This window comes from Elephas maximus, chromosome 12 (assembly GCF_024166365.1).
Source record: "Elephas maximus indicus isolate mEleMax1 chromosome 12, mEleMax1 primary haplotype, whole genome shotgun sequence".
In the NCBI taxonomy this organism is placed as follows: Eukaryota; Metazoa; Chordata; class Mammalia; order Proboscidea; family Elephantidae; genus Elephas; species Elephas maximus.
In genome coordinates, this window is record NC_064830.1 from 60,613,699 (window position 1) to 60,641,455 (window position 27,757).

Sequence of the window (27,757 nt, forward strand, 5' to 3'; positions counted from 1 at the left end):
TTCACTTGCACAATGGCCGTTGCTGGTTTTGAAAGCAGAAGGCCTTTCGGCAGTTCCCTCAGCGGTCATTTTTTTGGGCTGCGCTGGCCAGCGAATCAGGCCAGATGTCAGGACTTGAACTTCAGGGGTCTGTTGAGCGATGCAGGGTGCCAAGTTTCATTCTAAAAATGCACATTGTAGATATGCCCCAAAATGATGGTGTTTTAAGAGTGGAAGTTGGCAGTTGGGAAAATATTTGACCAGAGCAGACAAGACCTAGGAGGTACCTGGGGTACGTATTGTGGAAGGATACTCCTAACTTGGTGGATGATGGAACAACATTGAGAGGTAAGAGGTCAGAGGGGAGGGTGGCAGAGAAGGGTCTTGGTGGTTCTCTGGGTAGAAGGTGAGGATGCTCAGAGTTAGCCTGGCTGCCTCCTGGCTTTTTGCTGACACCTGAAAATTCCAGCGTCTTTTCCACTGGAGTACTGAACCTGGTTGGTTCTGTCAGCAGTACATAGGTGTCCAGAGGTTAGGCGACGGCAGAAGAAACCGTCTATTGCCACTTCCCAGCCCCTTCCTTGCGGTCAACAGAACTGGCTCTTTTGGGGCCACTGCTGGCTCAGCTCTACTGGGTCTTTGACCGTGTGCCTGTGTATGACGCAACTGGCTTTTCTGCTTTTCGATTGGCCATCCCTGGAATTCAACCCTGTTGATTGGCCGTTTTTTGGGACGAACCAGGAGTAGCCGTCGAACTGCCTCCTGGGAGTGGTAGTTCTCCAGGTCTACTTTAGCATGCGCAACGCGCGGTTTCCCTTGGAGCCGGGCGGCAGTTTTTCATGTTTCCATCTGGCGACAGAGCTCTGTATACTTGACTGTGGGTGTTCAGTGACCCGGGGGCTGAGACCGTCCACGGTAGCAGCTGTGCTCCGACGGTCAGGCGTGGCTCCAGGCCGGGACCGGTGCCCCGAGGCGTAGGCCGAAGGCGTGCACACCGCGAGCAAGTGCCCGGAGGACTTCGCTTAGCCCTCGCTTCCCGCTTCTCGCTGGATTCCGGGACAGACACCGAATGCGCCCGCTGCTCGCCCGCCCGCCGCGCGCGTCCTCAGCTCCGGGCTGCTGATGTCAGAGCGCGGGGCTCCGCCCGGGCCAGCCTTCCCGCCTGCCCTGTGCTGCTCAGCGATCCTGGTGAGTCCCTGGCCCTCTCGGAGCGGCGCTTTCCCCTCCATCACTGGAGGATGAGGATGGTAGTGTCAGGGGTAGAAGAAGAAAATTAAGCGCTTAGTGTGCAGTAGAGAAGATTTGGGAACAACTCAAATGCATCACTACGGAATTGTTTAAGAAACTGGAGCACATCCATGTTGGGAAACTCTGGGCCCCGCCAATGAAGAAACATTGGTAGGTCGGCGGGGTCATGTGTCGCGCTGTTAACAGCGATCCTGGGGGTCTGCAGCCACATTGTGGGAGGCTTTTCCTCTTCCATGCCTGGGCGGTGAAAACGGTTCAATGACCTACGAGTTGTAAAGGTTGGCCTGATGTGTTTTGGACTTAAGAGGTTTTCAGATTTGAGAAAGATAATATGGTACCCCATTTCCAACAGTATCTGGAGCAACACTCAATAATCAAACATATTCAATAAAAAAATTTTTTGAAGTATAATATACAGTGAAACCTCTGAGAGCTGGAACTCAACTACTGGACCGCCTTGGTTTTCCAGATCTGGGAAGTTTTCTGTCTTTGATCGGATGGAGTCTTGCGTTTTTTTATATCACTTGTTTTAGTGGAAAATAATACGAGTTTTCTTTGACCAGTTTCCACCTTACACCAGTTTAGGCTCTTACAGGCTTCACAGTGTAGACAGAGAAACACATGTATTGTAAGTACATCTTGATGAGTTTTACATGAATATTACATTAATATTTCTGTTCCTCAACATATGACTGTTTAGGTTAAGTGGAATAAATGAAGATTATAAATTCTCTCCTATCAGAAAGTCAGATGGTGTGGCCAAATGAGTTAGGTTTGGCTGTCAAGCAGGTTATGTAAAAAGACTGGGTTTGGAGTTTCAGAGCTGTGACTGAGGGGCTGTGGACCTCTATTAGAAGGAGTGACAGTCACGTGAAGGTATTACAGTCCAGCCTCAAACAGGCTTCAGGGCCACTAAAGGACAGGGAGAGGTGTGAGTTCCTAAGAGAAGGCTGGGCAGTCCTGCTTCACCATAGGCTCACCTGACCAGCAGGAAGAGCCCATCCTGCAGGTGGCAATGTGGTCTCACCAGGGGCCTCCCCAGTCCCTGGGAAATGACTCCTAATAGCTTTTCAGGGAAAGCCTTGTCTTTCTAGTTTTTGGCACAAAAATAATATGAGGTATGATAAAGGGAAAAAAGAATGAGCAGGGAGACAGGGACTGGTTCTGGGGGGTCCTTCCAGGCACAGCTGAGCCCTGGAGGACTGGCCTCACCGTGCTCTTGAGGGATTGAGCTGGACACTGTAAACATGGCACCACCACAGATCCCCGTGATATCTCTCATGGGTAGACACAGTTAGGCACCCATCACTGACATGGAGACACAGGTTTGCAGGGAAGAAATTCCTGTTTAGGGCTGACAGCCCGTGTATAACAGTTTGGATTCTGGTCTCCCAACTCTAGAAACTCTGGTGGCATAGTGGTTAAGAGCTATGGCAGGTAACCAAAGGTCAGCAGTTCAAATCTGCCAGGCATCCTTGGAAACTCTATGAGGCCGTTCTATTCTGTCCTATGGGGACACTATGAGTTGGAATTGACACGATGGCAAGGGGTTTCTTGCAACTCTAAATGTTGTTGTTCACCCTCCCAGTCTGTGCTAATAGACTCCTGCCGAAATGGCCAAGGCCACATGATCCCTCCCATTCACCTTCCAGAATCAGAGGCCTGGGTGATGTGGGGTCAGGTACATTTGAGCTCAAATCCTTGCCCTGTCAAGCCCTATGCTCTTAGGCATTGTCTAATCACTCTGAGCCCTGCTTGCCTCATAGACTAAACAAGTAGCCTTGGACCCCATTGTAGTAGAAGAGAAGATGGAATTGAGATGTAACTGCACTGTGGAAGGTCTCTGAGTGAGGTAACTGATTTGCCCTCGACTACTAGGCTACAGGTTGGAGGTTATAACCCATCCAGCAGTGCCACGGAAGAAAGCCCTGGTGATCTGCTTCCGTAAAGATTACAGCCAAGAAAACCCTATGGAGCAGTTGTATTCTGACACATGGGGTCACCATGAGTTGGAGTGGACTTGATAGCAACGGGTTCTTTCCTGGTTTGGAGCTATACCGTGTGGCCCCAGGTGTCTGCACTGTGGCCGGGCTCGATGTGGCTTCATCCTCTCCCTTGCTGCCCTGTCCTCGCTGTGGTGAGGGGGAGCTTCATGAGTCCTTAGGGAGGAGAAGGAAACAGGACCAGCTGGGCCATGCTGTTGCCAGAGATGCACCTTAAATCTGACTTGTGTTCTGACGCCTTGGGTCTCTGCTGCTACTACAGGTCCCCCACCCCGCAGTGTGGTGCTGGGGTCTTCCATCTCACCCTCCATCAGGTGCTAATGGGGCTGCCTTTCCTAGGTCACCAGCATCCTTGATAAAAAGTGCATTCCAAGTCTGACAAGATGGGGCCTTTGGGAGCCATTCAGGAGTCACCTCACATCAAGACCAAGCCTGAAGAGCTGCACACCAAGTGGGGATCACATGAGGAAGGGGCTCTGAGTGCGCTGAGGTACGCGTTTCTGAGCCACGGCTCCAAGGAGAAGTCCCTTCTCATGCCTAATGGAGATGAGCAGGGGGAGGTGAGCAGGGGGTGGCGAGCAGAGAGGGGAGCAGTGGGGAGGAGATAAGCAGGGATGGGCCAGCAGGGAAAAAGTGAGAATGGGGGAGGTGAGCAGGAAGGAGGTCAGCAACAGGGTGGGAGGATGAACAGGGCATGGCGAGCAAGGTAGGTGAGCAGAGAGGCCCTTTCCAGGGTGGCATCTGTGGGGCCAATAGTGGCTCACAGCCAGGGGGAGGATTCTGGCCCCTGGAGAGGGCAGAAGAGCTGCCCACTGCACTGTCTGCAGACAGCCCCCCATGCTTGACCTCACCCTGTCTTTGCCAAGACCTCCCATGCAGACTCACAGCATAGCACCCCTGTTCTTAGGCCCAGGAAGAAGTGGAGTTTGAGGGGCCATGGATATCTCTGGAGGCCAAGTCTAAGCTGCTCAGGGGTAGCAGGGCCCAGCAGGGGAGCCAGCTGCCTGAAATCCCCTCTGCTTCTCCAGCCCGCCCCTCTCCAAAGGTCCCAGCTCTTTCCCAGGAGGGGAGAACCAGAGACCAGCAGATGGCTAAAGCACTCCTCAGTGCCTGGTCCTAGGTGAGTGGATCCCTCTGCCCCTTCTCTGTCTGCCCCAAGCTGAGGCAGGGCCTCCTTCACCCGTGGGTGGGTGCTCGGCCCCTGATGCCCCTGCTGGGTGTCTTGTGAAGGCCCGGACCTACCGACCTGCCATCTGGGAGCTGGAACCACTGCTCAGGTACACTGCAGGGTTGGTGGGTGGATGCCTAGCGCTATGTTCAGGGCCCACGCTGGAGCAGACATCAAGGAAGGGCAGAGGCAGCATCTGCCAGTGTGACTTCTTGGGTCTGGTCGCTGCCCAAGAAATACCTGGGGACGAACATGTATGTAGACATTATGGGCCTACAAAAGAAGGATGCTTTGTTCTCTTGTCATCTGCTCTACACAGTCGCCTTTTTCTTGCTGTGTACACATGCCCACATACATATGCACATGTGCACACACACGCAGAGGCACGCACACGCCAAAGACCATTTCACGCTGTGTCCCATTCCCTGATCCAGATCTTGTGGGCGGCCTGATCTTGCAGTGGGTTCAAGTCCTTTTTCTCATCACCCATCGTGATGCCATATTATCCCTTCACTGGTCCCCCTGCTGTGGCGTGGTAGCTTCCATTGTTTCAGATGCCGGTGACCTTTGAGGATGTGGCTTTGTACATCTCCCGAGAGGAGTGGGGCTGCCTGGACCACACACAGCAGAGCTTCTACAGAGAGGCCCTGCAGAAGAGGAACGGGCTGTCCTTGGGTGAGCTGCATTGAGGGGCATCCCACTGCCCCTCTCATTGTTCATCTGGACGGTGCTGTCCTATAGAACTTTACAGATTGATGAAAATGCTCTTTATGTGCACTGATACAGTAGCTGCTGACCAAATATGGCTGTCGAGCTTTTGAAATGTGGCCAGTGCAACTGGACTTTTAATTGCATTTCATTGTAGTCAGTTCAAAATTAAGTTTAAAAAGCCAGATGTGGCCAGTGGCTATGGTATAGTACAGTGCCATTGGGGAGATCCTCATTTTCAGTAATTGCGTAGTCCTGACTTATTCCTGTAATTCCACCATCCTCCTGGAAGCTCCCACTGGAAAGGTGTTTGAGCAGAAAGTCTGAGGGCTGCCTGCCCTGGATGGAGAACGGCCCCAGGTAAGCACCCAGGACCTGCTCACTCAAGACTTTGTTCTGTTCTCGGAGGCCCTGGCACCCTTTCTTCTCCTGGTGGTGAGTCTTTAAGCTTCAGCGCTGAGTGTCAGACTCTAGTTTTCCTGGGAGAATGTTACGAAGCTTATGGAAGGTTCATTCATGCATTCAGCTCTATCTGTTGACACCCACAAGTGCCAGGTGGATCCAGTGGGGTTGGCAGTTCCACCCTTGATTTTGACAGTGCTTTTGTGTGTTCTTCTGGCCCTGGTGGGTTCCAGGATCACACCAGTTGGTCCACTCACCCCTTTAATTATCTCAGGTGGGCTCACTGTCCGTTTTTTACATCCCAACAAGTCCCAGCAAGTCCTCGGGAGATCAGAGGGTCTTGGCCTACATCGGCACCTCCAGGGGAGGCCTCACAGATGCCCTAAATTTCCATCTACCCTATTGGTCCAACTCCTTCCCTCCAAGGTGCTGGGGGCAGACAAGAGGCCAGGCCCCTGCTGTCTTACTAACTCAGCTATTGGTCTCCTGGGCCCCCACTCCATGGGATTCAGCAGATGGGCCTTTGTACCCCGACATGTTGGTTGCCAGCATCCCTGGCCCTTTTTCCAGCTTCCCACACAGACTTTCTCTGTCCATTCCCCTCCCTCTCCCCAAAGCCCTTCTTTCCAGCCACCCAGAAATGTTGTCACAGGAGCAGGAGGCTCTGTGTCTGGGTTCTGACGTGGCTGGGCCCATCCACTGGGGCTGGGTGATGCACTCAGTGACCTGGCCCAGCTGCTGTCATGTTCATTCTGTTACTTGTTCAGAGAGACACAGGCAGTCCCGAGCCTTGACAAGAGTGTACCTGGAGTTACCATGGAAGGTGCTTCAAAGAGTGACAGACCCCTTGCAGAACATGACTTAAAAAAAAAAAATCTTTTTATCTCTCAACCCACTTGGAGCAAAGGAGAATGAAGATTACCAAAGACACAAGGTAACTATGAGCCCAAGAGACAGAAAGGGCCACATAAACCAGAGACTACATCAGCCTGAGACCAGAAGAACTAGATGGTGCCAAGCTATAACCGATGACTGCCCTGACAGGGAACACAACAGAATCCCTGATGGAGCAGGAGAACAGTGGGATGCAGACCTCAAAGTCTCCTAAAAAGACCACACTTAATGGTCTGAGACTAGAAGGACCCTGGAGGTCATGGTCCCCAGACCTTCTGTTAGCCCAAGACTGGAACCATTCCTGATGCCAACTCTTCAGACAGGGATTGGACTGGATTATAAGATAGATATTGATACTGGTGAGAAGTGAGCTTCTTGGGTCACGTAGACATGAGACTATGTGGGCAGCTCCTGTCTGGAGGCAAGATGAGAAGGCAGAGGGGGACAGGAGCTGGTTGAATAGACAACGGGGAATACAGGGTGGAGAGGCGGAATGTGCTGTCTCATTATGGGGAGAGCAGCTAGAAGAACATAGGAAGGTGTACGTAAGTCTTTGTATGAGAGACTGACTTGATTTGTAAGCTTTCACTTAAAGCACAAGTAAAAGAAAATTTATTAAAAGATCATTTTATCATAGTTCAAATAGCCACAGCAAAACATACACCAGTAACTGCTGTGTGTGTAATTCGGTGACATTAATTACATTTTTAAAGTTATATAACCATTCTCACTATGTTTTTCCAAAACATTCCACCACCATGAACATAAACTCAGTGCACTCTGAGCAGAAACTCACTTTCAAGTTTTTTTTTCAAGTGAGTTTTTGTACCCACTTTATTCTTCCCCAAGTTTCCAGAGCTACGGCCCCCCTCCTCAGTTTGCCCCACCACTTTGCAGGGGGTGATACCTGGTGCTGGGAAGCCTAGAAACCACCCAGGCTGAGCCCAGTGTCTCTTTATGGCCAGGATTTCCCCTCAGCAGGTCTTTCTGGGCCTCCCATGTGCAGGGGAAGGGTGAGGCCTCAAGCTCCCGGCAGACAGGAAAGGAGGAGGAGAAGATGGCCGTGCGCACAGGTGAGAACTCAGGGAGCTGGGGGGACCTCACTCCAGATGCCCTTGTACAGCTGGGCTTCCTGTCTGTTTTCTGCTGGGCCAGGACACACACCTTCCTGAGGCTGTCCCATGGCAGGGCAGCCAGCATCCCTCCTCTGTAGAGGGTGGCTCTCATTTCTGGAACCCCCAGTTGTTTGCTGTTTGTTATCTCCAGGAAACACCCCCTACTTGGGTTGCCCTCCCCACCACCCCCCTGCCAGGTCTCTTAAGAAAGTGTGTATCACTGGACCCCCTCTTTCCCCAGAAGTCGTGGAGGCAGGGAAGGATGCCTCAGCCCCTGCCACTCTTGGGGAGGTGAAGCCCTTCAGAACCACAGCTGGCAGAGATCCTGCAGTGTGGACAACAGGCATCCAGTAGCCAGGGCTTCGGACAGACCAAGGGAAACACACTGCCTGGGTCTCTGGAGCAGGGGCAGCCAAAGACAGCCCTGCTGGCCACCAGCCTTTCGGAATTCCAGGAGGGGGATGGCCCTGAGAAGCCTAGCGAGGGGGAAGAACATACTGCTGCGGCCCCCAAGAGTAGCAAGGAGGGCCTGGCCAGGGAGGGCGATGGCAGCAAGAAGACCTACAAATGCAAGCAATGTGGCAAGGGCTTCTGCTGGCATTCACACTTGGTGATGCACTGGTGCACACACACGGGCGAGAAGCCCTACGCCTGCACAGACTGCGGCAAGGGCTTCATCAGTATCTCCCACCTCATCCGGCACCAGATCATCCACACGAGCAAGAAGCCCTACACCTGCCCCTCCTGCTGGAAGAGCTTCAGTCACCCCTCGATGCTCATCCAGCACCAGCGCATCCACACCGGTGAGAAGTTCTATGTGTGTAACCACTGCAACAAGTCCTTTACTCGCCGCTCGGATCTTGTCACCCACCAGAGCACCCACACAGGCGCCAAGCCCCATAGGTGTCCCTTCTTGGCCCTGGTCACTCACCAGCATATCCACATGGGTGTCAAGCCCTACCCATGCCCCGCGTGCGGCAAGTGCTTCAGCCAGTGTTCCAGCCTCATCACCCATAACCGCACTCAAACGGACGAGAAGCCCTACTGCTGCCTCGACTGTGGCAAGAGCTTCAGCCACAGCTCACGCCTCACTGCCCACCAGCTCACCCACCGCAGTGTGCGGCCTTACTCCTGCCCTCTGTGCAGCAGGAGCTATGGCCACAGCTCCAACCTCATCGCCCACAGACACACCCACACTGGCGGGAAGCCCTACCATTGCCTAGAATGTGGCAAGAGCTTCACCCACAGCATGTGCCTCACTGCCCACCAGCGCACCCACTGAGGCATCCGGCCCTACTCCTGCCTCCTGTGTGGCAAGAGCTTTAGCCGCCACACCAACCTGCACCAGCATGAGAAGATCCATACCACGGGGCCCAAAACCCTGGCCATGCTGATGCAGGGGGCAGCCGTGGGTACCTTGGCAGCACCTTCACCGCCCACCTAGGAGGCTGTGAGAGGGGTCAGGAAAACAAGGAGTGGTAAGGGCAGTAGTGGAGGGAAGAAGGAGAGTGTGGGAAGCGAGTCAGAGAGGTGGCAGGCATTTGCTGGGGCTTGGCAATGTGGTAGAAGCTGGGGCCGGTGGAGCACTCACTCTAGCTGCAAATTAAAGGGCTTGGAATTCCTTGAATTCCCTTTAACGGCTCTTGTCTCAGGTTCCTGCGGTGTGCCACCAAGAATGTCTGGCCATGGGCCCTCACTTAGGCGCCTCTTGGTCATCACTTTCAGGATGGTGCCCTCCCAGTGTTGACCTGCATCGGGGCCCCTCTGCCAAATCTCATTCCACAGCCTGGGGATCAAGTCCACCTGAAGAGGCTTCTGTGCACATTGGCTTCCAGTTCGGAAGGCTCAGAATTGTGGACCTGGGCAGGGCCCAGCAGGCTCAGAATTGTGGACCTGGGCAGGGCCATCCTGAGCTGCCTTTCACATCCTCGTGGGAACGTTGAGTCAGCCCAGGCTCTCCCTCGGCTCTGCTCCTTGGGACCCAGGGATAGGGAGGCATCTACTTGAAAATTCACACCTGGGGTTACCTCCTGCCCCTCGTCTCTGCTGGCCAGGCTCTGAGGACTGAGTTTTGTCAGGGGGCATTTTCCCTTTGCCTCCACTGGGGCCGGGCCGCAATGCAGTGAGGAGCCCTCACTCCTCAGAGCTGCTGTCCCTCGCTGTCCATCCTGGGCTGCTGCAAGCTTCCTCCACACTTCTCACCTCCTTAGCCTCATCACACTTGTCCTCTGTAATTGCCCTACCCACCCCTGCCTGGCTCCATCATTCTCCAGTCTTCCCCTGGGTTTCTACCTCTGGAGCTTCCGTTTTCCGTTCTGTAGCTTTGTTCCTGGGGAGGTGTGGGCTCAGCCTGCTGCTTATCCCAGGTTTGTGACTCAGCCTCCAAGACAACGTTCAGATTTGACACAACGGATCTGGAATACGTCTGCACTGGGACCGACCTTTCTCATGGGTCACCGTGGGTCCCAAGTGACACGGTGGCTTGAGCAGGATGCCGACTGAGAACAGTATTAATTGCTGCCAGCTGTGGAGCAGCTGCTCAGTGCCAGGCATGTGGCCAAGCACCACCTGTACATCTCCCCTAGTCCTCAAGTCTGAGCCATGGTTTATCTTACTTTACAGATAAGGAAACAGCAAAGTCATTCAGCCAGAGAGCTGGAAGCTGAGATTTGGTCCAGGTCTGATGTTTTATCATGGAGGAAGGTATGGAGGACCTGTTTTCAGGCACCTGGACAGCTCTTCACTATCCAATGTGAGCCTGATACTGCAGGTAACAGTCTGGACCTTCAAGACCTTGGACTAGGTTGCAGCATGGGGGACAGACACCAGGAAGCCTGGGGACTGGGGAGTCCAGCTGGGTCCTGGTGTTGTCTGGGAGGTCTCATGAACCTAGGGCTGGGCAGCTGACAAGATGGGTTGAGTTAGGTGGTTATTTCTCCAAGAGACCAGAAAGCAGCACCGTCCCTTCAGCTTGTCGTCATGGCTCCCATTACTCAGGCAGAAATGGAATTTCTCTGCTTGGCTCAGTGTAAGGGATGAGGGGGACTAAGGTGTTTGAAGTAAGGTCCTTGCTCTCAAGGAGCTCACTCTCACATCAAGTAGAGGAGTGCAAATGGAAAGACTTGTTGACATGATTCTGGAGCCCGTCATCACTTGGCTGTGCACCTAGTATTCACTTGCATAGTAGGTGTTTACTTTGAATGCAGAAGGCTCATTGGCAGTTCCTTCACTAATCAGTTCCTTGGGCTGCCCTGGGCATGGTGTCAGGGACCAGGTGTCAGGACTTGGACTTCAGAGGTCTGTTGAGTGATGCAGGATGCCATGTTTCACTCTAAAAATGCATTTTCTAGATCTGTCCCAGAATGATGCTATTTTAAGAGTGGAAGTTGTGGGTGTGGGAAATACTTGACCACAGTAAACAAGACCTAGGAGGTAGCTTGGGGATGTGTTGTGGACGCGTCCTGAATGTCAGCTTACTCCTAACTTGGTGGGTGATGAGACAACACTGAGAGGTTAAGAGGCTAGAGGGGAGGGTGGCAGAGAAGGGACTTGGTGCTTCTCTGGGTAGAGGGTGGGGTTCTCAGAGTTTTAGCTTGGCTTTCTGCTGGCTTTTTCTCACACCTGAAATCCCAGGTTCTTGTCCACTGGAGAACTGGACCTGATGATTGCTGTCAGGAGTTGGTAGGTGAGAGGTGCTTAGACAACCGCAGAGGGACAATATTTCCATTGCACCTTCCCTGCAGCCTACGTGCCCGGCATCTTTAGAAGCACTGCCTACTCTGGCCTAGTCCTGTGTTTTCACCCCCTGTGCTTGTGTATGACGTAATTGGACTTGCTGCCTTCTGATTGGCTATCGCTGAAGTTCAGCCCTGTTGATTGGCCAGTTCTCGGGAAGAAGCTAGGCTTATCATTGGATCGGCCTTCGCGGGGGGGGGGGGTAGTTCCAAACGCTTGCCGGGACGTGTTACCGGTGCGGTATCCGGTCGAGCCACGCGCCAGTTTCTGACGTCAGTGTCTGGATTCAGATCTCGGTATTCCAGGACCGCTGGGGTGTCGAGTGACGCGCGGGCTAAGGCTGTGCTCCGATGGTTAGGGCCCGGCTACGGCCGTGGCCCGTGGCCCGTGGCCCGTGGCCCGTGGCCCGTGGCCCGTGGCCCGTGGCCCGTGCCCCGAGGTGGAATACGAAGGGTGCGCACCGCGAGGAAGTGCCGGCAGGACTTGGGTTTCCCCTTTAGCCGGCCGTTCGCTCGGTTCCGGGGCATAAATCCCGAGCGCGCCCGCTGCCCGCCCACCGCCTCCTCAGCTCCAGGCTGTTGGTGGCAGAGCGCGGAGCTCCGCCCAGGCCAGCGTTCTCTCCCGCCGTGTGCTGCTCATAGATCCTGGTGAGTCTCTGGCCCTCTCCGAGCGGCGCTTCCTCCCTCCCTGGAGGATGAGGATGGTGGTGTGAGGGGTAGAAAAAGAAAATAAATTGAGTAGTGTGCGGTAGAGAAGATTTGGGAACAACTCAAATGCATCCCTACGGAATTGTTTAAGAAACTGGAGCACATCCATGTTGGGAAACTGGGCCCCGCCAATGAAGAAACATTGGTAGGTCGGCGGGGTCATGTGTCGCGCTGTTAACAGCGATCCTGGGGGTCTGCAGCCACATTGTGGGAGGCTTTTCCTCTTCCATGCCTGGGTGGTGAAAACGGTTAGACGATCTACTAGATGTAATGGTTGGCAGTTACAACACACCCAGAGGTGCCTGGAAAGATAGACCTGGAATCTGTTTCCAAAAGGTCCTAGGCATGAAAACCCTATGAAGCAGTTCACACATGGGGTCACCATGATTCTGAATTGACTTGAAGGCAACTAACAACACGAAGTATTCCTAAATTGCTTGTGCCTCCCTTACTTTTTTTTTTTTAACACGATGATTTGTATTACTTCTTTCGTTGAAACAAAACAGGAAAACCCAAAATACATACCGTTCTGGATTATTGTGAAGGGTAACCAACCGACTCGATGGCACGTAACAACAATAACTAACAATGTAAGAAACAGTGTGTTCAGAAGAGTCTGTGACTGATGGCTTGGAGTCATGGCCATGAGCCTGTCTCTGAAACCACCCAGGCCTGATGTGTTTTGGAATTTAGAGGTTTTCAGATTTGAGAAAGATAATACAGTATGCCATCTCCAATAGGAATTGGGGAAACACTAAATAATTAAACACATTCAACAAAATTTTTTATTGAGGTGTAATATACAATGTAACCTGTGAGAGCTGGAACTCAGCGGAACTGCCTTGTTTTTCTGAATCTGGCTTGTTTTCTGCCTTTGACAGAGTGCAGTCTTACCTTTTCTCTATCACTTGTTTAGTGGAAAATATTTGCGTTTTCCTTCCCTGACGAGTTTCCACCTTACACAGGTTCCAGCTTTCACAGGCTTTATTGTATATACAGAGAGACACACATATGGTAAGTACAGCTTGATGAATTTTACGTGAGTATTTACACTGATGTTTCTGTTCCAAAACATATGAACATTTAGGTTAAGTGCAATAAATGAAGATTACAAATTCTCTCTTATCAGAAGGTTAGATGGTGTGGCCAAATGAGTTAGGTTTGGCTTGGCTGTCAAGCGGGTCATGGAAAAGCCTGAGTTTGGAGTTTCAGAGCTGTGACTGAGGGGCTGTGGACCTATGTTAGAAGGAGTGACGGTCACATGAAGGCATTACAGCCCAACTTCAAACAGGCTTCAGGGCCACTGAAGGACAGGGAGAGGTGTTAGTGCCTAGCAGAAGGCTGGGCAGCCCTGCTTCACCAAAGGTCTACTGATCAGCAGGAAGAGCCCATCCTGCAGGTGGCAATGTGGTCTCACCAGGGGCCTCCCCAGTCCCTGGGAAATGACTCCTAACACCTTTTCAGGAAAAGCCCTATTTTTCCAGTTTTCGGCGCAAAATGATACAAGATATGATAAAGGGAAAACAAAAGAAAAAGAGCAGGGAGATGGATTCAGGGTTCTGGGGGGTCCTTCCAGGCACAGGTAAGCCCTTGAGAACTGACCACGCCACGCTCTTGAAGGACTGAGCTGGATGCCGTACACAGAGCACCTCCACAGATCCCCGTGATGGCTCTCATGAGTAGATGCAGTTGGGCTCCTGTCACTGAGATGGAAACGCAGGTTTGCAGGGAGGCGGTGCCTGTTTAGGGCTAACAGCCCATGAGTGGCAGTTTGGATTTGGTCTCTGGACTGTAAATGTTGTTATTCACCCTCCTGATAGGGTATGAAGAGGTGAAGAGAGTGAAGAGGTTCAGGTAGGATCTTGGGAAGCCCATGGTAGGGGGCAGTCAGGTGGTGGTGACCAGAGAGGAATTTTCCTTCTGCAAGACTAGAGTGGGCATGAGGCCTGAGTAGTTAGTGTCGCCCTCAGGCTTTTTCCTTCAAACTAGAAAACTCCAAATAGTCCCTTCTAATTGACTTCAGCTGAAAAACCAAACCCGTTGCCATCGAGTCAATTCCAACTGATAGCAACCCTATAGGACAGAATAGAGCTGCCCCATAAGGTGTCGACGGAGTGGCTGATGTATTCAAACTGCTGACAATTTTGGTTAGCAGCTGAGCTCTTAACTACTGTGCCACAACTCCAAATAACTCCATCCAAATTGACTCAGGCTGATACGGCCCAAGGCCACCTGATGCCTCCCGCTCACCTTCCAGAATTGGAGGCCTGGGCGATGTGGGGTCAGATACACTTGAGCTCAAATCCTCGCCCCGTCAAGCCGTATGCTCTTAGGCATTGTCTAATTGCCCTGAGCCCTGCGTGCTTCATAGACTAAACAAGTAGCCTTGGACTCGTTGTAGTAGAAGAGAAGATGGAATTGAGATGCAACTGCACTGTGGAAGGTCTCTTGAGTGAGGTAACTGATTTGTCCTTGACTACTAGGAATCGACTCGATGGCACTGGTACTAGGCTACAGGTTGGAGGTTATAACCCATCCAGCAGTGCCACGGAAGAAAGCCCTGGTGATCTGCTTCCGTAAAGATTACAGCCAAGAAAACCCTATGGAGCAGTTGTATTCTGACACATGGGGTCACCATGAGTTGGAGTGGACTCGACAGCAACGGGTTCTTTCCTGGTTTAGAACTGCACCATGTGGCCCCAGGTGTCTGCACTGTGGCCGGGCTTGATGTGGCTTCATCCCCTCCCTTGCTGCCCTGTCCTTGCTGTGGTGAGGAGATTTGTTGAGTCCTTAGGGAGGAGAAGGAAACAGGAGCAGCTGGCCACACTGTTCCCAGAGCTGAACCTTGAATCTGACCTCTGTTCTAACACCCTCAGCTTCTGCTGCTACCACAGGCCCCCCACCCTCAGGGCAGAGCTGGGGTCCTCTCTCCCACCCTCCTCCTGGTGCTAATGGGGCTGCCTTTCCTAGGTTCCAGGTAACCTGTATCCTTGTCAAGAAATACCTTCTGAGTCGGAGGAGATAGAGCCTTTGGGAGCTGTTCGGGAGTCACTTCACGTCAAGACTGAGCCTGAAGAGCCACACGCTGACGGGGCGGGGGAGGGGGTGGCGGGGGGTCACAAGAGGAAGGAGCCCTGAGTGCACAGAGGTGGGCGCTCCTGAGCCATGGCTTGAAGGAGAAGGCTCTTCTGCCTGGTAGAGGTGAGCAAGGAGGGTGGTGAGCAGGAAGGAGGCAAGTAGCGGGGAGCTGGACAGGGATGAGTGGAGCAAGAGGGAGTCCAGCAGAGAGGAGGTGATCAGGAGGAAGGAGAGCAGTGAGGTGAGCAGAGAAAAGGTGGGCATGGGGGAGGTGACCGATGGGGTGGGGGAGTGAGCAGGGCATGGTGAGCAAGGTAGATAAGCAGCGGGTGAGCAGAGAGGCACTTCCCAGGGTGGCAGCCATGGGGACAGTGGTGGCTCACAGCCAGGGGCAGTATTCTGGCCCCTGGAGAGGACAGAATAGCTGCTTGCTACAGTGTATGCAGACAGCCCCCCCATGTCTGCCCACACCCCATCCTTGCAGAGGCCCCCCCAAGCAGCCTCACAGCATAGCACCCCTGTTCTTAGGCCTAGCAGAGGTGGAATTTGAGGGGCCGTGGATATCCTGGAGGTCAGGACTGAGCTGCTATGGTGTAACGGGCCAATCAGAGGAGCCGGCTGCCTGAGGTCCCCTCTGCTTCCCCAGCCCACCCCTCTCCGCAGGTTCCAGCTGTTTCCCAGGAGGGGAGAACTAAAGACTGGCAGATAGCTGCAGTGCTTCTCACTGCCTGGTCCCAGGTGAGTGGATCCCTCTACCCCTCCCCGACCTGTCCCGAGCTGAGGTAGGGCCCCTTCTACTCTGTGGCTGGGTGCTTGGCCCCTGCTCCCCCTGCTGGGTGTCTTGTAAAGGCCTGGAACCACCGACCTGCCATCTGGGAGCTGGAACCACTGCTCTGGATCCACTGCAGGGCTGGTAGGCGGATGCCCAGACCTGTGTCCAGGGCCCACGCTGGAGCAGACATCAAGGAAGGGCAGAGGCAGCATCTACCAGTGTGACAATTCCTTCTCAGGTTTGAGCTCTGGCCCCAGGAGTTACTTGGAACAAATGTGTCTGTGGGCATTATGGGCTTCCAAAAGAAAAACGCTTTGTTCTCTTGCTTTCTGCTCTACACAGTTGTCTTGTTCTTGGCACACACTCGCATGTACACACGCGCAGACACAATCGCGCACAGACACACACACAGATATAGACACACACAAAAGATCATTTCTGGGTGTGTCCCATTCCCTGATACAGATCTGGCAGGCCACGTTCTCTGCTTGCGGGTTCAAATCTTTTCCCGGTCCACCCATCCTGACGCCATTTTGTCCCTTCTCTGGTCCCCCCGCTGTGGCGTGAATGGTGACATAGTGGTTTCTGTTGTTTCAGATGCTGGTGACCTTTGAGGATGTGGCTTTGTACCTCTCCCAAGAGGAGTGGGGCCGCCTGGACCACACACAGCAGAGCTTCTGCAGAGAGGCCCTGTAGGAGAGGAAGGGGCTGTCCTTGGGTGAGTTGCCTCAGGGGACATCCCGCTGCCCTTCTCATTATTCATCTAGATGGTGCTGTCCTATAGAACTTTACGGATTGATGAAAATGCTCTTTGTGTGCACTGATACAGTAGCTGCTGAACAAATGTGGTTGTTGAAGTTTTGAAATGTGGCCTGTGCAACTGAATTTTTAATTGTAATCGGTTTAAGTTTAAAAAGCCACACGTGGTCAGTGGCTGTGGCATAGTACAGTATCAATGGGGAGATCCTCCATTTTTTTTGTAATTTCTTAGTGCTGACTTATTCCTGTGATTCCACCATCCTCCTAGAAGCTCCCACTGGAGAGGTGTTTTGAGTAGAAAGCCTGGGGGCTGCCTGCCCTGGGTGGGGAACGGCCCTAGCTAAGCCCCGAGGCTCTGCTCGCTCGAAACTGTTCTGTTCTCAGAGGCCTTGGCACCTTTCTTCTCCTGGTGGTGAGTCTGTAAGCTTCAGGGCTCTTGACTGCTGAGTGTCAGACTCTAGATTTTCTGGGAGAGTTTTATAAGGCTTATGAAATATTCATTCATGCATTCAGCACCATCAGTTGGCACCCAAGACTGCTAGGTAGATCCAGTGGGCTTGGTGGTTCCACTCATGAGTTTGAGTATGGTCATACATGTCCTTCTTGCACCAGTGGGTTCCAGGATCACATCAGCTTGTCCACTCACCCCTTTAATTATCTCAGGTGGGCTTACCATGCATTGTTAACATCCCAACAAGTCCCAGCAAGTCCTCGGGAGATCAGAGGGACTTGGCACCCATTGGCCACTACAGGGCAGGCCTCACAGATGCCCTGAATTTCCAGCTATCCTGTTGGACCAACTCCTACCCTCCAAGGTGCTGGGGGCAGGCAAGGAGGCTAGGCCCCTGCTCTCTTACTAATTCAGCTATTGATCTTCTGGGCCCTCACTCCACGGGGATTCAGCAAATCGGCCTTTGTACTCTGAGGTGTTCGTTGCCAGCATCCCTGGTCTTTTTACCAGCTTCCTACATGGCCTCTCTCTGCCCATTCTTATGCCTTTCTCCCGAGTCTTCTTTCCAGTCATCCACAAAAGTAATCACAGAAGCCAGAAGCTCTTCATCTGTATTCTAACATGGCTGGGCCCACCCGCTGGGTGATCTAGTCCAGCTGCTGTCAGGTTTGTTCTGTTGCTTGTTCATGGAGACACAGGCAGCCCCAAGCCTTGACAAGAGTGTACCTGGCGTTACCATGGAAGGTGCTTCAAAGTGTGACGGGCCCCTTGCAGAATGTGACTTTATAAAAAAAACCTCTTTATCATGGTTCCAGTATCCACAGCAACCCATACACCAATTAAATAATTTCTACGTGTGTAATTTGGTGGCATTAATTACATTTTTAAAGTTATACAACTGTTTTCACTATCTTTTTCCAGATCATTCTTTCACCACGAACATAAATTCAATGCACCCTGAGCAGAAACACCTTTGAAAGTGAGTTTTTGCACCCACTTTGTTCTACCCCAAGTTTCCAGAGCTGCAGCCCCCTCCTCAGTTTGCCCCACCTCCTTATGGGGCTGATGTGTGGTGCTGGGCAGCCACAGAAGCGCCGAAGCTAAGCCCAGTGTCTCTTTCTGGCCAGGGTTTCCCCTCAGCAGGCCTTTCTGGACCTCCCATGTGCAGGGGAAGGGCGAGGCCTCTAGCTCCAGCGGACAGACAGGAGAAGAGGAGGAGGAGGAGATGGCCGTGTGCACAGGTGAGAACTGGGGAAGTTGGGGGGACCTCATTTCCAGGTGCCCTTGTCCATCAGGGCTTCCTGTCTGTTTTTTTATTGGCCAGGACACATACCTTCCTGAGGTTGTCCCACGGCAGGGTGCCAGTGTCCCTGCTCTGTAGAGGGTGGCTCTTGCTTCCGGGACCCCCAGGTGCTTGCCCTTTGTTATCTCCTGGAACCAGCCCCCCACTTACCTCGGCCTCCCCACGCCCCAGGGTCTCTTACAAAAGCCTCCCTCACTGGACACCCTCTTTCCCCCGAAGCTGTGGGGATGGGGAAAGAGGTCCTGGCCGCTGCCTCCCTCAGGGATGTGAGCAGCCAGGACTCAGGACAGACCGGGGGCGACGGGCCGCCCTGGCCTCTGGAGCAGGGACAGCCAAAGATAGCCACGCTAGCCACCAGCCTTCCAGAAACCCAGGAGGGCAATGTTCCTGAGAAGCACAGCCAGGAGGAAAAACACACCACTGATGCCGCCAAGAGAGTCAGCAGCAAAAAGACCTACAGTGCGAGCATTGTGGCAAGGGCTTCAGCTGCCATTCACACCTGGTGACACACCGGTGCGCACACACAGGCGAGAAGCCCTACGCCTGCACGGACTGTGGCAAGGGCTTCGTCAGCAGCTCCCACCCCATCTAGCACCAGATCATCCACACGAGTGAGAAGCCCTACACCTGCCCCTCCTGCTGGAAGAGCCTCAGTCACCACTCGATGCTCATCCAGCACCAGTGCATCCACACTGTGACACGTCCTTTACCCGCCATCTGGACCTTGTCACACTCCAGGGCACCCACACGGGCGCCAAGCCCCACAAGTGCCCCGTCTGCAGCAAGTGCTTCACACAGAGCTCAGCCCTGGTCACCCACCAGCGTACCCACACTGGCATCAAGCCCTACCCATGCCCTGAGTGCGGCAGGTGCTTCAGCCAGCGTTCCAACCTCATCGCCTACAACCACACTCACATGGGTGAGAAGCCCTACTGCTGCCTCGACTGTGGCAAGAGCTTCAGCTACAGCTCACCCACTGCAGTGTGCGGCCTTACTCCTGCCCATCTCTGCAGCAGGAGCTACGGCCACAGCTCCAACCTTGTCGCCCACAAACGCACCCACACCAGCGAGAAGCCCTACCATTGCCTAGAATGCGACAAGAGCTTCACCCACAGCATGTGCCTCACTGCCCACCAGCGCACCCACCGAGGCACCCGGCCCTACTCCTGCCTCCTGTGTGGCAAGAGCTTTAGCCGCTGCACCAACCTGCACCAGCACGAGAAGATCCATACCACGGGGCCCAGGACCCTGGCCATGCTGATGCAGGGAGCAGCTGTGGGTGCCCTGGCAGCACCTTCACCGCCCACCTAGGAAGCGGGGGAAGGGGTCAGAAAAACAAATGACAAGGGCAGTAGTGGAGGGAAGGAGAGCGTGGGGAGGGATTCGGGGATGTGGCAGGCATGGGGTGGGGCTTGGCAACGTGGTAGGAGCTGGAGACAGTGGAGCACTCACTCTAGCTGCAAATGAAAGGCCTTGGAATTCAAGAAATGGCCCACAGCTCTATGTCAGGTCCTGCAGTGTGCCACCGAGCATTTCTGGCCATGCGCCCTCACTTAAGCACCCATTGGTCATCGCTTTCAGGATGGTACCCTCCCAGCCTTGACCTGCATCGGGACCCCTCTGCCAAATCTTGTTCTACAGCCTGGGGCTCAAGTCCACCCGAAGAGGCTTCTGTGCACGTTGGCTTCCAGTTCAGAAGCCAGTCCAGCAGGCTCAGAATTGTGGACCTGGGCAGGGCCATCCTGAGCTGCCTTTCACATCCTCGTGGGAACACTGAGTCAGCTCAGGCTCTTCCTCAGCTCTGCTTATTGAGACCCAAGGGTAGGGAGGCGTCCACTTGAAAATTCACACTTGGAGTTGCCTCCCATCCCTCCCCTCTGCCAGGCTCCGAGGACTGAGTTGTGTCGAGGGTGTTTTCCCTGTGCCTCTGCTGGGGCTGGGCCACAATGCAGTGAGGAGCCCTCACTTCTCAGAGCCGCTGTCCCTCACTGTCCATCCTGGGCCCCTGCAAGCTTCCTCCACACTTGTTACCTCCTTAGCCTTGTCACACATGTTCTCTGTAATTGCGCTACCCACCCCTGCCTGGCTCCATCACTCTCCAGTCTTCCTCCCTGGGTTTCTAATTCTGTAGCTTCTGTTTCCCATTCTGTAGCTTTGTTCCTGGGGAGGTGTGACATCAGCCTGCTGCTTATCCCAGATTTGTGGCTCAGCCCCCAAGACAGTGTTCAGCTCTGACACAGCTGACCTGGAGTGCATCTGCACCAGGGAAACCATTGTAGCCCCATCTGTCTCCAGGGGCCACCATGGATCAGAAGCCAGTAAGACACTCACGGAGAAGAGTAATAATAGCTGCCAGCTGTTGAGCAGCTGCTCAGTACCAAGTGTATGGCCAAGCACCACCTGTATATCTCCCCTAGTCCTCAACTCTGAGCCATGGTTTATCTTATGTGAGCTTTACAGATAAGGAAACAGCAAGTCATCCAGCCAGAGAGCTGGAAGCTGAGATTAGGTTCAGGTCTGATAGTTTATCATGGAGGAAGGTATGGAGTACTCATTTCCAGATACCTGGACAGGTTTTCACTGTCCAATGTGAGCCTTATATTGCAGGCAACAAGGACTTTGGACAAGGCTGGGGTGTGGGGGACAAACACCAGGAAGCCTGGGGACCAGGGAGTCCTGCTGGGTCATGGTGATGTGTGCGTTGTGGTGGTGTGTAGCAGGTCTCGTGAATACAGGGCTGCAGTTGGCAGGACGGGTTGAGTTAGGTGGTGATTTCTCTAAGAGGCCAGAATGAAAGCAGCGGCCTCCCTTCACCTGTCTTCATGGTTCTCTTTACGCAGCCAGAAATGGAATTTCTCTGCTTGGCTCAGTATTAGAGGTTGGGGAGGACTTACTTTCACATCAAGGAGAGGAGCACAGGTGGGAAGACTTGTCGACATGACTCTGGAGGCCAGTCATCACTTGGCTGTGCACGTAGTATTCACTTGCACAATGGGTGTTGCTGGTTTTGAACACAGAAGGCTTTTTGGCAGTTCCAGGTTTTTTTTTTTTTTTTTTTTCCACTAATTAGTTACTGATCTGTACTGGGCATGGTGTCAGGGACCAGATGTCAGGACTTGGACTTAAGAGGTCTGTTGAGTGATGCAGGGTGCCAAGTTGCACTCTAAAAATGCACTTTCTAGATCTGCCCCAGAATGGTGGTGTTTTAAGAGCAGAAGTTGGCAGTTTGGAAAATATTTGACCAGAGCAAACGAGACCCAGGAGGTAGCTGGGGGATGTGTTGTGGAAGAATCCTGAATGTTGGGGTACTCCTAACTTGGTGGGTGATGGGACAACATTGAGAGGTAAGAGTCTAGAGAGGAAGGTGGCAGAGAACGTTTCTAATGCTTCTCTGGGTAGAAGGTGAGGATGCTCAGAGGGTTAGCCTGGCTTCCTCCTGGTTTTTGCTGACACCTGAAATCCCAGTGTCTTGTCCACTGGAGTACTAGCCCTGATTGGTGATGTCAGGAGTAGGTAGGCTTCACGTGGTTAGGGCGAGGGTGGAAGGAACAGTATTTCCTTGCGGCTTCACACCCCCTTCCCTGCAGCCCCATTACCTGGCCTTTTTTGGGGCACTGCTGGCTTGGAAGGATTCTTGCTGAAGGCACCCAGGGTCTCTGATCTCTGGGAGCAGTGCCACCTAAATCTCTGGTCAGCCCCTGTGGGTCCCAGATGCCAGCCCAGGAATGTCCGTCTCTACACATCATAGTCAAAGACTCAGCCAGGCTGGGACAGTTCCTCCCCTCCTGAGCTCATTTGCCTGCTGGTGCTTGTGGACTGCAGACTGGACCCTGGGCCTGGGCTTGGGACCTCTCTCAGACTGAGGTGGGGGAACATTTATTCTCCAGGTTCTGGAAGGACTTGCCTCTCCCACTCTTAGCCAATCAAGTGTTGGAGCAGAGTGACCCAGGGGCACCAGCAAAATTGACGAGTCATGGTGGATGTTCTGAGAACGTCCCTTTTCTGTACCCAAGTCCCAAGGTTGCCTGACCACTGTTGGAGGTTCCTAGATTAGGAACTTTCCCATGCCAGGTGTTCCTTGCATCTGGGCTTCTGGGCCACTTCCTGATATGATACACTTTGTCTTCATGACCTGTTCAGCTCAGTCACATATACACCACTTCCATGGAGTGCTGCTGTGCATACCCAAATTTATTCCATGGTGGGTCAGACTGCACATTTTTTTTTTTTATTGTGTTATAAGTGCAAGTTTACAAATCAAGTCAGTATCTCAAACAAAACCGTACATACACCTTGCTGTATACTCCTAATTGCTCTCCTCCTAATGAGACAGCATACTCCTCTCCACACTCTCTTTTTATGTCCATTCAGCCAACTTCTTATCCCTTCTGCCCTCTCATCTCGCCTCCAGATAGGAAATGGCAACATAGTCTTGTGTGTCCAAGAAGCTCATTCTTCACCAGCATCATTTTCTATCCCATTGTCCAGTCTAATCCCTGTCTGAAGAGTTGGCTTTAGGAATGGTTCCTATTTTAGGCTAACGGAAGGTCTGGGTACCATGATCACCGGGGTCCTTCTATTCTCAGACCATTAAGTCTGGTCTCTTTACGAGAATTTGGGGTCTGCATCCCACTGCTCTCCTGCTCCCTCAGGGATTCTATGTTGTGTTCGGTTGTAGCAGGGCACCATCTAGTTCTTCTGGTCTCATGCTGATGTAGTCTCTGGTTTATGTGGCTGTTTCTGCCTCTTGGGCTCATAATTGTGTCTTTGGTGTTCTTCATTCTCCTTTGCTCCAGGTGGGTTGAGACCAATTGATGCATCTTAGATGGCTGCTTGCTAGTGTTTAAGACTCCAGACACCACTCTCCAAAGTGGGATGCAGAACGTTTTCTTACTAGATTTTATTGTGCCAGTTGACTTAGTTGTCCCCATGGTCCCCAAGCCCCCGCCCCTGCTACGCTGGTCTTCGAAGCATTCAGTTTATTCAGGAAACTCTTTGCTCTTGGCTTAGTGCAGTTGTGCTGACCTCTCCTGTATTATGCAGACTACACACTTTTTGATGGGAAATTCAGGTCTCATGGGAACTTGGTGGCCTATGGTACATGGTTCAGTCTTTACTAAGGCCCAGTAAACCCAAAACCAAACTTGTTACCATCAAGTCAATTGTGACTCATAATGGCCCTACAGGACAGAGTAGAACTGCCCCATAGGGTTTCCAAGACCGTAATGTTTCCGGAAACAGACAGCTGCAGCTTTCTTCCTTGGTGTGGGTACAAACTGCCATCATTTTGGGTAGCAGCTGAATTCTTAACCACTGCTCCACCAGGGCTTTTAATGCCCAGTAGTAAGCCGAAAGATGTTTCTGAAAAGGAGAGTAGTAATCAGTACAGGGTAGCATCGTGTTGCTCCAAAATTCTAAGGGTCTATGTCATGATTCATCTGTAAACCCATTGTTGTCAATTCCCACTCACAGTGTCAATTCAGACTCACAGCGACCCTATAAGACAGAGTAGAAGTACCCCATAGAGTTTCCAAGGAGTACCTGGTGGATTTGAACCACTAGCCTTTTGGCTAGCAGTTGTAACACATAACCACTATGCCACCAGGGTTTCCAGTTCATCTATAGGGCCCTGCCAAAGGGCACTTCAAACACCACTGAATCAGCTGGGTCGTATTACCAAGTAGCAAGGAATCACAGTCAAAACTGGAAGGTTTTTATATCATTCAGGAAATGGGTTACTCAGGCTGCCCTACACAGATGTCTACATGGGGAGGAAATGGGGCTTCCTGCCAATAGCCATGTGAGTGAGCCATCTTAAGTGTATCATAGAAGCAATTTGTATCATTGAGAATGAAGTTTAAGACAATTCCATCTTGTGTCTGCAGTGTACCCCTTGTAGACTGTGCCAAATGAAAAATGGCATTTAGAGATGAACACTGAAATTCTCATCAGTTGAAAGAGATCATTTGCCTTCAGGCCTGAAGTCAATTGTGCAACATTAGAGATTACAAACTGAATTACTGCCTATGTAGTTTGAGAAGATCCTGTGCAGGTCTGTAGTAGTCTTAGTAATGGCCCCCAAAGCTATCAGGAGCTAATCCTTGGAACCTTATAAGGAAATGTTACCTCATAATGAAAAAGGGTCTTTGTAGATGATTTAAGGATCATGACATTGGGATATTGTTATGGATTGAATTATATCCCCCCAAAAACGTGTGTATCAATTTGGCTGGGCCCTGATTCCCTGTATTTTTTCATTTTCCTATACATTGTAAGTCCCGCCTCTATGATGTTAATGAAGGAAGATGGGCGGCAGTTGTGTTAGTGAGGTAGGACTCAATCTAAAGATTGGATTGTGTCTTGAGGCAATCTCTTGAGAAGTGAAAGAAGCAAGCGGAGAGATAGGGGGACCTCATACCACCAAGAAAGCAGGAGCAGAGTGCATCCTTTGGACCTGGGGTCCCTGCACCTGAAAAGCTCCTTGACCAGGGAAAGATTGATGACAAGAAATCTTCCTCCAGAGCTAACAGAGACAGAGCCGTCCCCTGGACCTGACACCCTGAATTTGGACTTTAACCTACTAGACTGTGAGTAAATTTCTCTCTGTTAAAGCCATTCACTTGTGGTATTTCTGTTATAGCAGCACTAGATGACTAAAATATCCTAGATTATCCCCAAACCAAACCTGTTGCTATCAAGTTCATTCTGATTCATAGCAACCCTATATAACAGAGTAGAATTGCCTCATGGGGTTTCCAAGGCTGTAAATCTTTATATATGCAAACTGCTACATCTTTCTCTCGCTGAGAGGCTGGTTGGTTCAAACTGCTTACCTTTGGGTTAGCAGGCGAGTGCTTAACCACTACGTCACAAGGGCTCCTTTGGATTATCCCCGTTGGCCCTAAATGCCATCATAAGAGAGAGGCAGAGGGAATTTTGACATATACAGAGGAGGAGAAGGCAGTGTTATCATGGAGGCAGAGATAGGAGTGACGTGGCCACAAGCCGAGGAATGCAGGCAGCCACCACAGGATGGAAGAAGCAAGAAGCAGATTGTCCCTTAGAGTCTCTGGAGTCCTGCTAACACCTTGATTTAGGCTTTGGTAGTGATTTGAGACCTCTGGTTTCAAGAGCTGAGAGAATACATTTGTTTTCAGTCACCAAAATTGTGGTAGTTTGTTACAGCAGCCACAGGAAGCGAATACAAGGATCTTCATGCAACAGGCCACTCACCAAACAAGGTAACTTCTAAGATTCGACATGAACTGAGGAAAACTCAGCCACAAATCCTGGCACAGAACAACTGGCTGACCATACTTCCTTCCCAGCCTCACAGTGTAGTCTTCCATCAATAAACTAAAAACTGTGAGAAGGAATAAGAAAGTTCATTGAGGTGGTGGGTCTAAATATAATTTCATACAAGTCATTTCCCACATATAAACAATGCCCAGTAGGAAATGTGGTGGACATGCTGATTATTCATTTATCCCCTCAGCCTTAAATGCACCTGTTTTGTCTAGCTTTGTGATACTGGAGCTGGACTTTGTAAACACTTCTTTGCCAATGGAGGGCGCTGGGAGAACACTGTAAGGTCAGAGTTAGAGAAAAGGACTTTGATTCCATCTTCCTGAACCAGCAGGGGTAGAGGAGAGGGAGCCCAGTCGCATTCAGCTTAGCAACCCTCACAAAGTCACAGTACAGCCTGGGCTCAGAACCTTCAACTGCTTTTTCCACTTCATGCCCTCCAAGCACTTTTCTTTCCATTTGCTGGCTGTGAGTTCCTGTGGCAGCCAGTCTCTCCTCAGAACTCTGTATCTCAGTCTTGAATTGACAGGGGAGGAGCTCCTCTAAGTTTCTTCCTTTCCCTCTGCCTCAAGGCAAGAAGTAAACATTTGATTCTCAAATGCAAACGTAAAGTTTCTAGAAAAGAGTTTGAAAATATGTATTGAAAAACTTGATTCAGCATCCCATTTCTAGTTTTTCCCAAGGAAATGTTCAAACAAAAGTGTATATAGAACCATATCAGCAAATACAGAAAAATGTAAACAATGTAAATTTACAAGGGTAGGGGACTAGTTAAATGAAATAATGGAACTTCCATACTGTGGAATACTATGTTGTTGTTAGGCTCTGTTGAGTCAGTTTTGACTCATAGCGACCATGTGTACAACAGAAAGAAACGCTGCCTGGTCCTGTGCCATCCTCACAATCGTTGCTGTGCTTGTGCCCGTTGTTGCAGCCACTGTGTCAATCCATGCCCTTAAGGGTCTTCCTCTTTTTCACTGACTCACGATTTTACCAAGCATGTGTCCTTCTCCAGGGACTGGATTTTACCAAGCATGTGTCCTTCTCCAGGGACTGGTCCCTCCCGATAACATGTCTGAAATACGTGAGACAAAGGTCTTGCCATCATGGCTTCTAAGGAGCATTCTTGCTGTACATCTTCCAAGGCAAATTTATTCATTTTTCTGGTAGTCCGTGGTATGTTCAGTATCCTTTGCCAAAACCATAATTCAAGTGTATCAGTTCTTCTTTGCAGCTTGCAAAACTGATGAATTTTATTTGTAAATGCTGATAAAGATATCTGATAGACTTATATATTGACTCCAGGTTTGTATTAGAAATATATTCATAGATGTAGAATTGAAAGAACAGACTGAACTACTAATAGTGCTTTTTTCTGGATTAGGAATTTTTATTTTCATTCATTCAACAAGTATTTACTGAGTCACTACCTTGTTCCAGGCACAATTCTAGGTGCTGAGGGTAGGGCATAAAAACAGTGTCTGCCCTAATGGAGCTTATAGTCGAATAGTGGGAGACAAACGTTACACAAACATGTATAATATCAGGTAGTGATAAATGTTAGGAAGAGAAATACAGCAGGGGGAGACATGGTGGGAGAGGTGTTTACACATGGTTAGGGAAGGCTTCTTTAAGAGGGTGCCATTTGAGCAGAGTGAGGGAGCTAGCCTTGTGGCTATCAAGAGGGACCCCTTTATAATTTTCCATACATTCTTCATTTTTCTACATTAAGCATACAATACCTGCATAATCAAAAAACAAATAAGAAAGCGCTTTCTGTTCAGATGCATATATCTGACTCACGGCAACTCTATAGGACAGAGTAGAACTGCCCCATAGAGTTTCCAAGGAGTGCCTGCCGGGTTTGAACAGCCGACCTCTTGGTTAGCAACCATAGCACTTAACCACTACACCACCAGGGTTTCCTGGTGAGTTGGAATCGACTCCGTGGCAGTGGGTTTGGTTTTTGGTTTGGGTTTTCTGTTCAGATAAAGAACTGGAGCCTCAAATCTTCAGGTGGAGAAGGTGGAAGTCGATCCAATTCCATGGAAAAGAAAACTCCGAGCTTGCCGGCCCGCATCCAGCAGATCTTCCCCAGCGTCTGGACCCCGCCGCCCCTCCAGCTCCTAG

General features: G+C 51.4%; 2 protein-coding genes and 1 pseudogene across 2 annotated transcripts in view; all 3 read left to right on the top strand.

The window, feature by feature from the left end:
- The first annotated feature begins 1,080 nt into the window (after positions 1-1,080).
- Positions 1,081-15,059, top strand: LOC126086814 (zinc finger protein 205-like). The gene is given in 7 exon segments (XM_049903531.1): positions 1,081-1,167; positions 3,570-3,720; positions 4,259-4,350; positions 4,953-6,442; positions 7,381-7,475; positions 7,759-7,837; positions 7,839-15,059. Coding segments are annotated over 4 exon segments (1,158 nt in total). The 5' UTR covers positions 1,081-1,167; positions 3,570-3,720; positions 4,259-4,350; positions 4,953-6,419; the 3' UTR covers positions 8,800-15,059.
- Positions 1,098-27,757, top strand: part of ZNF213 (zinc finger protein 213) — a 35,577-nt gene continuing 8,917 nt past the window's right edge. The window contains exon 1 of the mRNA XM_049903525.1: positions 1,098-1,167. The gene's annotated coding sequence lies outside the window, so the exon portion shown is untranslated. The remainder of the gene's footprint in view (positions 1,168-27,757) is intronic.
- Positions 15,058-27,608, top strand: LOC126086815 (zinc finger protein 205-like; annotated as a pseudogene).